This window comes from Salvelinus fontinalis, chromosome 27, assembly GCF_029448725.1.
Source record: "Salvelinus fontinalis isolate EN_2023a chromosome 27, ASM2944872v1, whole genome shotgun sequence".
In the NCBI taxonomy this organism is placed as follows: Eukaryota; Metazoa; Chordata; class Actinopteri; order Salmoniformes; family Salmonidae; genus Salvelinus; species Salvelinus fontinalis.
The window spans coordinates 32,037,122-32,048,169 of NC_074691.1; the positions used below are offsets into that span (position 1 = coordinate 32,037,122).

An 11,048-nucleotide genomic window follows, 5' to 3' on the forward strand; every position below is an offset into this window, starting at 1 on the left:
ACAGCTGGGCAACTGAGAGGCTCAACACCTACTGTGTACCACAGGTGGCTGGTGGCACCTTCATTGGGAGGAAAGGCTCATAGTAATGGCTGGAACAAAAATAATGAAATGGTATCAAACACATGGTTTCCACTCACTTCATTCCAGACATAGTGAGCCATCTTCCCCTCACCAGCCTCCTGTGCTGTATACCCTAGAAGGTGCAATCAGTAGAATATAGAGAGGACCCGGGCTCTGGTCTTGCATGCTAGTCTCTCTAGACAGACGCGTTTCCTCCCACAATGTACCAATGAGCTGTTGCCCTAGGTCTGGGAATTCCGAGACTAGTTGCGTACCGACACGTGACTGTGTGACCTGCCAAACTCCACTGTTCCCCCATTGACTCCACTGGGCATCATGTCCAATTAAACACAGGCATTTGCCGCACAGAAGCAACGGCAACCACACGGCATCCAACCGGGAGTGGGTTATCCCTCCCTCCGGTTACTCTGCAGAACGTGACCCTTCCCACAATCTGACCCCGGTTAACGACCCTCACCCTATCTACACACAGACATACACACACAGGTAAACAGATCAACAAACCCCCATGTAAAATGGTAGTGAATAGGTAACCTGCTAGGAACACACTGCCTCCCTCTCTCTCCCTCTTCTCCATTTCCCTTCCTGCTCATCCTTCTCGAGATCGAGCTGTTTTTATGATTGATGGAGGCGAATCCTGCCTCCTAAATGCAGGGCAGATTAAGAGGGATTGTGTGTACGCTGGAAGCTTAGCCAGCCCTCAGTCAGCCCTCCTCTCTGCCTTCGCAGGTCTCTCTTCTGCGGGATAAACACTCATTTGGTTCAACGGTTATTAATTGCGGCATACGGAGAGCCCGTCACCTTAAATGAAGTGAGAGGGAAATCTTTTTCTTGTTGGCTTAGAGGTGGAGTCTGCTGTCGGCTGGGGTTGAGGGAGGGAGGAAGAGAGAGACAAGGTGGGCTTTGGGTAAAACGTGCATGTTTAAGCATAAGGGATGGAAGCCGAGTTTCAGTTTCCCCCCAGTTATTGACAATAACTGGTGAATATGAAAGTGTGTTGTGTGTTGTGTTGTGTGCACTGTGTATCAAAAAGCTCCAATTCATCCAAGTCACTACTACAACAATCAAATGGAATAAACACCCAGTTTCCACGGCACACACACTCTTTGTCCCCCATGTACCTGTGTGTTGTCTCTCCCAGGCTCTGATACAGGCCCATGACAGGGTGGCAGAGCAGGAGTTGGAGCCGGACCCAGAAGAGAGTGTGATTCAGTACATGGGAGAGACCGTCAAACTGGTGCGGCTGGAGAAGGCCGGTGACATGCCTCTGGTAAGCCATACACACACACACACACACACACACACACACACACCACACACCACACACCACACACCACACCACACCACAACACAACACACACCACACACACACACACCACACACACACACACACACCACACACACACACCACACACACACACACACACACACCACACACCACACACCACACCACAACACAACACACACCACACACACCACACACCACACACCACACACCACACCACAACACAACACACACCACACACACACACACCACACACACACACACACCACACACACACACCACACACACACACACACACACACACACACACACACTCACTCACTCACTCACTCACTCACTCACTCACTCACTCACTCACTCACATCTGATTAAAACAATCAAGAATATCTGTGCAAATGGACCAATAAAGCAAATATTGTACTGTATGTTACTGTATTGTACTGTATTGTAATGTAATGTTGGGGCGGCAGGTAGCCTAGTGGTTAGAGCGTTGGGCCAGTAACCAGCAGGCAGCCTAGTGGTTAGAGCGTTGGGCCAGTAACCAGCAGGCAGCCTAGTGGTTAGAGCGTTGGGCCAGTAACCAGCAGGCAGCCTAGTGGTTAGAGCGTTGGGCCAGTAACCAGCAGGCAGCCTAGTGGTTAGAGCGTTGGGCCAGTAACCAGCAGGCAGCCTAGTGGTTAGAGCGTTGGGCCAGTAACCAGCAGGCAGCCTAGTGGTTAGAGCGTTGGGCCAGTAACCAGCAGGCAGCCTAGTGGTTAGAGCATTGGGCCAGTAACCGGAAGGTTGCTGGATTGAATCCCCGAGCTGACAAGGTAAAAATCTGTCGTTCTGCCCCTGAACAAGGCAGTTAACCCACTGTTGTCTTAGGTCTCTCTTTATGTAGGCCGTCATTGTAAATACGAATTTGTTCTTAACTGACTTGTCTAGTTAAATAAAGATTCAACTTAAAAAATATATATAATAATGTACTGTATTTGTATAGTAATGTAAATTCCCTGATGTAGACTTGTCTTTCTAGTTGGTTTGTGTTTATGTCAAGTACATCTAGGTGGTTTGTACTGATAAGTCTATCTGACTGGTAGTGTATTTGCCTGTGTGTCTTGTCCCCAGGGAGCCACAGTTCGTAACGAGATGGACAGCGTGGTGGTGAGTCGCGTGGTGAAGGGCGGGACAGCCGAGCGGAGCGGACTACTGGCCGAGGGAGATGAGATCCTGCAGATCAACGGCGTGCCCGTCCGTGGGAAAAACGTCAATGAGGTCCATGACCTTCTGGTGAGGAATTGGTTAACTGAGAATCGCTCACACTGGATATCACACACACACACATCCCTGGGTCGCTCCTCTTTTCAGTTCGCTGCAGCTAGCGACTGGAACAAGCTGCAAAAAACACTCAAACTGGACAGTTTTATCTTCATCTCTTCATTCAAAGACTCAATCATGGACAGTCTTACTGACAGTTGTGGCTGCTTTGTATGATGTATTGTTGTCTCTACCTTCTTGCCCTTTGTGCTGTTGTCTGTGCCCAATAATGTTTTGTACCATGTTTTGTGCTGCTACCATGTTGTGCTGCTGCCATGTTGTGTTGCTACCATATTGTGTTGTTGTCTTAGGTCTCTCTTTATGTAGTGTTGTGGTGTCCCTCTTGTCGAGATGCGTGTTTTGTTGTATTTTTTTATTTTTAATCCTCTGTCCCCGCAGGAGGCTGTTTGCTTTTTGGAAGGCCGTCATTGCAAATAAGAATTTGTTCTTAACTGAGTTACCTAGTTAAATACCTAGTTAAATACCTAGTTAAATACCTAGTTAAATACCTAGTTAAATACCTAGTTAAATACCTAGTTAAATACCTAGTTAAATACCTAGTTAAATACCTAGTTAAATACCTAGTTAAATACCTAGTTAAATACCTAGTTAAATACCTAGTTAAATACCTAGTTAAATACCTAGTTAAATACCTAGTTAAATACCTAGTTAAATACCTAGTTAAATACCTAGTTAAATACCTAGTTAAATACCTAGTTAAATACCTAGTTAAATACCTAGTTAAATACCTAGTTAAATACCTAGTTAAATACCTAGTTAAATACCTAGTTAAATACCTAGTTAAATACCTAGTTAAATACCTAGTTAAATACCTAGTTAAATACCTAGTTAAATACCTAGTTAAATACCTAGTTAAATACCTAGTTAAATACCTAGTTAAATACCTAGTTAAATACCTAGTTAAATAAATCAAATCCAAAAACATGCACACACACACACATAATGTGCCCATTGACTGGTGTCAGTATGTCGCGTTGATGCCATCAAATCTAATTCATGTAACATTTTATGTAGCCTCGGCTAGACCCCATCTTTCCTCATTCTTGAAACCACAAAACATTACAGTACATGACACTACATTGTGTAATACTTAGTTAATTTGAATGAAGCTGATTCCATGTACTGTGGATTGTACTCAGTGTCATTGGTCTCTCTCCTCAGACGGAGATGCATGGCACTTTGACCTTCCTTCTCATCCCCAGCTCTCAGAAGAAAACTCCCCCACACAGAGAGACGGTGGTAAGGCTCCTTCAGGGTGTGTGAGTGGTGTGTGTGTGTGTGTGTGTACGCACGCACAACATGTGTGTTCAATTATTACATCATAATCAGTTACTAAACTCTTCTGAGAGATGATGATGCTTATGTCACCCATGTGTTCAGATGCACGTGAGGGCGTATTTTAACTACGACCCGTCTGATGACCCGTACGTGCCGTGCAGGGAGCTGGGCCTTTCCTTCCGGAAGGGAGACATCCTCCACATTATCAGCCAGGACGACCCCAACTGGTGGCAGGCCTACCGGGAGGGAGATGAGGACAACCAGCCCCTAGCCGGGCTAGTACCAGGTACCCAACCCTAACCCCAACCCTAACAACCTCTACCCCATCATTTTTTCCCCCAAGTAAATGTTTCTGTTACCCTCTCCCAGGGAAGAGCTTCCAGCAGCAGAGAGAAGCTATGAAGAAAACCATTATGGACAGGAATCCTGACAGCCCAGGTAAGGGGATTATTATATATACTGCCTGCTCAGTTACACACTCCAGGCACTATCACAGGTGTCTAAACACAGGCATACACACACACACACACACACACACACACACACACACACACACACACACACACACAATCATTATGATCTGATATGCTCAGTTGATAATTTTCCACTTCTCATTTTCTCCAGGGAAGCTTTGGTGTTCAAAGAAGAACAAAAAGCAGAGGAAGAAAACCATGTACAACCCCAGCAGCAACGTTGGTGAGGCTGGTTCTTTCTCCCACGTCTTTTTGGTCCAATCCCAAATTGACTGCTAGCACCCTATGCACTTGTGAATATTTGATTGGTGTGAGGAATATGGTGAAAGTTCCACTTAGACTGTCAGAGGTGGAGCTACTATCATATTGCTCACACCTGTCAAGTCCTCTCAGATATCCACAACATAGTGGGGCATAGGTCATAGACACCCCATAGGTATAGGGGTCGATTTGGGACTTGGCCTCTCTCAATGTCCCTATGTACATTATAATAGATTTTCACACGATTGTAAAGTGCCTTCGGAAAGTATTCAGACCCATTGACTTTTTACACATTTAGTTGTGTTACAGCCTTATTATAAAATGGACAAAATCCTCAGCAATCTACACAAAGTACCCCATAATGACAAAGCGAAAATATGTTTTTTTAAATTAAAAACGGAAATATCTTATTTACATAAGTATTCAGACCTTTTGCTATGAGACTCGAAATTGAGCTCAATTGATTGGACATGATTTGGAAAGGCACACACCTGTCTATATAAAGGTCCCACAGTTGACAGTGCATGTCAGAGCAAAAACCAAGCCATGAGGTGGAAGGAATTGTCCGTAGAGCTCAGAGACAGGGTTGTGTCGAGGCACAGATCTGGGGAAGGGTACTAAAACATTTCTGCAGCATTGGAGGTCCCCAAGAACACAGTGGCCTCCATCATTCTTAATTGGAAGAAGTTTGGAACCACCAAGACTCTTCCTAGAGCTGGCCGCCCGGACAAACTGAGCAATCAGGGGAGAAGGGCCTTGGTCAGGGAGGTGACCAAGAACACGATGGTCACTGTCAGAGCTCCAGAGCTCCTCTGTGAAGATGGGAGAAACTTCCAGAAGGACAACCATCTCTGCAGCACTCCAGCAATCAGGCCTTTATGGTAAAGTGGCCAGACGGAAGCCACTCCTCAGTAAAAGGCACATGACAGCCCACTTGGAGTTTACCAAAAGGCACCTACAGGATTATCTGGTCTTATGAAACCAAGATTGAACTCTTTGGCCGGAATGCCAAGCGTCACATCTGGAGGAAACCTGGCACCATCCCTACGGTGAGGCATGTTGGTGGCGGCATCATGCTCTGGGGATGTTTTTCAGTGGCTGGGACTGGGAGACTAGTCAGGATTGAGGCAATGATGAATGGAGCAAAGTACAGAGAGATTCTTGATGAAAACCTGCTCCAGAGCAATCAGGACCTCAGACTGGGGCGAAGGTTCACCTTCCAACAGCAAAAGAATCCTAAGCACACAGCCAAGACAATGCATGAATGGCTTCGGGACAATTCTCTGAATGTCCTTGAGTGGACTTGAACCCGATCGAACATCTCTGGAGAGACCTGGAAACAGCTGTGCAGTGACGCTCCCCATCCAATCTGACAGAGGATCTGCAGAGAAGAATGGGAGAAACTCCCTAAATATAGATGTACCAAGCTTGTAGCGTTGTACCCAATAAGACTCGAGGCTGTAATCGCTGCCAAAGGTGCTTCAACATATTTTTTGTAAATTAGCAACAATTTTCTTTTAAACAGTTTATTCTTTGTCATTATGGGTTATTATGTGTAGATTGATAAGATTTTAAAAAATATATATGTTTATCCATTTTAGAATAAGGCTGTAACCTGAACAAATGTGGTCTGAATACTTTCCGAAGGCACTGTAAAATCGGTGCGAACTCGGTCAGGACATTACATTCAGAGGTGCTAAGTTCTCTCGGCCAGCAAATGTTATTGGTGTGTCTTAGAGTTAAAAGTATGAGAGTGGAACGTCCTCTCCTAGCAGGAAGTCTTAATACCTCAGTCTTGTTGGCGCACAGGAGGCTGGACTCTGGGGCACATTCAGAAATAAATGGATTGGGTAGAACAGAAATGCCTCTGACATGTACCCAGTAATCATGCCTGCTCTATTCATTACATTTGTATCTGCCGTGTTCCCCCTCAGCTGAATGTTGTGGAATATTCTGATAGGTATATCTGTTCTACATAACATATTTCTATCTGATATGTATAGTAACATTTCTGTAACATTTCATACTGCAACACCTTCAGTAAACCCCAACCTCTCTACTTACCTCTGTTGCGCCCAGACTCCTCCTCCGATGACATCCTGACCTATGATGAGATGGCGCTCTACCACCAGCCGGCCAGTCGCAAGCGACCTATTGCCCTGATTGGTCCGCCCAACTGCGGGCAGGACGAGCTGCGGCGGAGGCTACTGTCAATCCAGCCGGACAGATTCGCCAGCGCCGTGCCACGTAAGTAGACCAATCAGAGCAGGGGATTGGGGGGCGGGGCAAGACTTGTGATGGGAACAAGATCCACTTGTTCTTGTGGGAGGTTCAGTTCGTGGCCTGTTAGGTTTTTATATCTTATTTAAGTGTTGTGATTATTAAACAAACTTTAATTATTAAACAGACTTTAAATAAAGTTTGATGGGGATTGATAGCTTGAAGCATTGGCAAATTACTACAGCAATTCAATCAGGTAAGGTCGACGTTACCAATACATACAGCTTAGCTTCTACCAAATTCTCATTTATTTTTATGTGTTAACTGTTTATTACAATAGACCAGACAAAAACTTAATTATAAATGTATTATACATTTAATATACATTTAATACTACATTTAATATACCAAGTTCTAATTTCAACAATCGTTATCACTCAGATACAACGAGAAGCCCACGAATACATGAGAAGAATGGGAGGGAGTACCACTTTGTGAACCGTCTGGCGTTTGAGACGGACGACGCAGCAGGGAAGTTCATCGAGTCTGGGGAGTATGACAGGAACTTGTACGGCACCAGCAGTGACTCGGTTCGACAGGTCATCAACTCAGGCAGGATCTGTCTGCTGTGCCTGCACACTAAGGTAGGAAACTAAATCTTCATAAGCCCTACGTAGCACTTCATAAGCACTACATAGATGCTTCATAAATCATGTGTAAGTAAATCATTCTACATAAAGGGTGATATGTCCTTACACCTGGTGCTTAGCCCTTGTGCCACATTTTATGTGCATACCATTTTAAGCATCTTTACAGGCCTTATGAATGGTTAATCAAGGCTGTTTAACTCTTAAAAGTTATGTTTAGTTAAAGGGGGACTGTTAGCCGCTAGTTGAGAATATGTTGTGGAGGAAATTTCATATCATGTTTTGAAAGCATACTATCTATGCTGCTCTTCCTCTATTCTCTATCTCCCTTTTTTCTTATTTTCTCCGCTCCTGATGCTGTTTTCTTTCGTTTTCTCCGTCAGTCACTGCGGGTGCTGTGGTCCTCCAACCTCAAGCCCTATGTGATCTTCATCGCTCCTCCCTCTCAGGAGCGGTTGCGCACCCTGCTGGCCAAGGATGGCAAAAACCCAAAGGTACTTATCTCACAAAAAGCCCTTTATCAGCAAGTACCATAGATACATTAATATCCACAGTGAATGTATTACATGAATCACACTTATCATGTTGATTATTATACCTGTGAGAAGCTATAATGAACTATTTATCATCTGCTGGTACAGTAATAGTTCTGCCTTGAGCTACATCTAGCCAGGATATCTCTAAACCCTGTCCTTCCTGTTTCCCTACATCTAGCCAGGATATCTCTAAACCCTGTCCTTCTTTCCTGTTCCCCTACATCTAGCCAGGATATCTCTAAACCCTGTCCTTCCTGTTTCCCTACATCTAGCCAGGATATCTCTAAACCCTGTCCTTCTTTCCTGTTTCCCTACATCTAGCCAGGATATCTCTAAACCCTGTCCTTCCTGTTCCCCTACATCTAGCCAGGATATCTCTAAACCCTGTTCTTCCTGTTTCCCTACATCTAGCCAGGATATCTCTAAACCCTGTCTTTCCTGTTCCCCTACATCTAGCCAGGATATCTCTAAACCCTGTCCTTCTTTCCTGTTTCCCTACATCTAGCCAGGATATCTCTAAACCCTGTCCTTCCTGTTCCCCTACATCTAGCCAGGATATCTCTAAACCCTGTCCTTCCTGTTTCCCTACATCTAGCCAGGATATCTCTAAACCCTGTCCTTCCTGTTTCCCTACATCTAGCCAGGATATCTCTAAACCCTGTCATTCCTGTTTCCCTACATCTAGCCAGGATATCTCTAAACCCTGTCCTTCCTGTTTCCCTACATCTAGCCAGGATATCTCTAAACACTGTCCTTCCTGTTTCCCTACATCTAGCCAGGATATCTCTAAACCCTGTCCTTCCTGTTTCCCTACATCTAGCCAGGATATCTCTTAACCCTGTCCTTCCTGTTCCCCTACATCTAGCCAGGATATCTCTAAACCCTGTCCTTCTTTCCTGTTTCCCTACATCTAGCCAGGATATCTCTAAACCCTGTCCTTCCTGTTTCCCTACATCTAGCCAGGATATCTCTAAACCCTGTCATTCCTGTTTCCCTACATCTAGCCAGGATATCTCTAAACCCTGTCCTTCTTTCCTGTTCCCCTACATCTAGCCAGGATATCTCTAAACCCTGTCCTTCCTGTTTCCCTACATCTAGCCAGGATATCTCTAAACCCCGTCCTTCCTGTTTCCCTACATCTAGCCAGGATATCTCTAAACCCTGTTCTTCCTGTTTCCCTACATCTAGCCAGGATATCTCTAAACCCTGTCCTTCCTGTTTCCCTACATCTAGCCAGGATATCTCTAAACCCTGTCCTTCCTGTTTCCCTACATCTAGCCAGGATATCTCTAAACCCTGTTCTTCCTGTTTCCCTACATCTAGCCAGGATATCTCTAAACCCTGTCCTTCCCTCCTGTTTCCCTACATCTAACCAGCATATCTTTAACCCCTGTTCTTCCCTCCTGGGTTTCCCTGCATCTAGCCAGAGGAACTGAAGGAGCTGATGGAGAAGGCCTGGGAGATGGAGCAGGCCTACGGCCACCTGTTTGACACCGCCATCGTTAACAGCGAGCCAGAAACAGCCTTCCACGAGCTCCTACGGCTCATTGACAAGTTGGACACAGAGCCACAATGGGTACCCTCCTCCTGGTTGTGCTAGGGGTCAGGGGTGAGGGTTCACCCTAGAGGTCAATCCCAGGGAGCCTCATGAATGAGAGTGTGGCCTGGGTCGTGTTCATTAGGCACCAAACGGAAGAAAACAGATTGAAACAGGAAGGGACTACATGGACTTGTCCAATAAGAACCACTTGTTTTCAGGAGAGAAAAAAAATACATTTCACTACGGTGTACCCTAATGAACATGACCCACAGCTCTGGAAGAATGACCCTAAAAGGAAGAATGGACAATGATCGCTGAGGCCATCGTGGACCCTCGTTGACACAAAATAGAGGGCCCATGCCTTCTCTGACCGAAAGGGTGACTTGTCCTTTAACTAGCCTTCTTATGGTAGGTTGACTTTACAGGGATGGATACTGTCTTATATGTGTGTTCTGTCTGTGTTTTTGTTTTTGAATGTTCTTTTGGGTTTGTGTCAATGTCATCAACATTCCAGTAGCCTATGCAAAGACATTTATCCAAAACTGTAGAAAACATATTTTCATTTCAATCTCAATAGTTATTTATGATTGTAAAATATGTATTTTTTTAGAAGAGATGGTAAACAAATGTGGTTTACCATTACCTCAGTCCCCAATGTAAGGTATACAACAAGAGAATGCAATGCACAGGAACACTATATCTCAATGGAGGACCAATTTGCTACTATGTAACTTTCTCCCAGAAGTGAGAACCAAAGAGAAGCCATTTGTATTGTAAATATGGTAAGGTAGTTGCTGTGTATAAACGATAGTACTATGTTGTGTTTCTGCGCTTGTACCTCAAACAGACATCAGTAAAGATCACCTTAGTAGCTATTGTCTAGTCGGTGTATCGAGGGGCTTGATTCCATCATTATCGCTGGAGATCTGCGCTATAGCGTGCTTGAAGTTAAGGTCATTTCCGATTGAGCCGACATATGCAACGTTTACTGGGAGTCCAGTCTCCGCAAACACGGGAATGTTGCCTTTAAATTTCAATCGCACTGAACTTCAGCGTTACAGATTAAATCAAGCTCCTAGTTAGTCTGACCACAGACACTAACAGGTTGAAATCAAGCTCCTAGTTAGTCTGACCACAGACACTAACAGGTTGAACAATTAGGAGCTGTAGCCTACTTCAACATATCAATTATTCTGACAAACCTTTTTCGTTGGTACTTTATAAGCAGAACTCAAGAAGCCATCTTCAATAAAACTAATATTTCTCTTGAGCACTGCTTCATAATGTTGGACATTAGTTTCAGGTAAATGAATGCTTTTGGAAAACACTTCAGAAATATTAATTGTGTATGCCGAGTTACCAAAACATGACAGTAAGATCAGAATTGGGCTGCATGTGGAAATGCAG

The 11,048-nt window shown here is 44.6% G+C and overlaps 1 protein-coding gene across 2 annotated transcripts in view; it reads left to right on the plus strand.

Moving 5' to 3' along the window:
* Nucleotides 1–10,911, plus strand: part of LOC129825463 (protein PALS1-like) — a 29,172-nt gene extending 18,261 nt beyond the window's left edge. For both annotated transcript variants that reach the window (XM_055885579.1, XM_055885580.1), the window contains exons 5-14: nt 1,223–1,351; nt 2,477–2,638; nt 3,848–3,925; nt 4,067–4,250; nt 4,334–4,402; nt 4,589–4,660; nt 6,778–6,945; nt 7,360–7,562; nt 7,949–8,059; nt 9,525–10,911. In XM_055885579.1, coding sequence (XP_055741554.1) covers nt 1,223–1,351; nt 2,477–2,638; nt 3,848–3,925; nt 4,067–4,250; nt 4,334–4,402; nt 4,589–4,660; nt 6,778–6,945; nt 7,360–7,562; nt 7,949–8,059; nt 9,525–9,701 — 1,353 coding nt within the window. In that variant the 3' untranslated portion in view covers nt 9,702–10,911. The remainder of the gene's footprint in view (nt 1–1,222; nt 1,352–2,476; nt 2,639–3,847; nt 3,926–4,066; nt 4,251–4,333; nt 4,403–4,588; nt 4,661–6,777; nt 6,946–7,359; nt 7,563–7,948; nt 8,060–9,524) is intronic.
* Nucleotides 10,912–11,048: the final 137 nt, after the last annotated feature.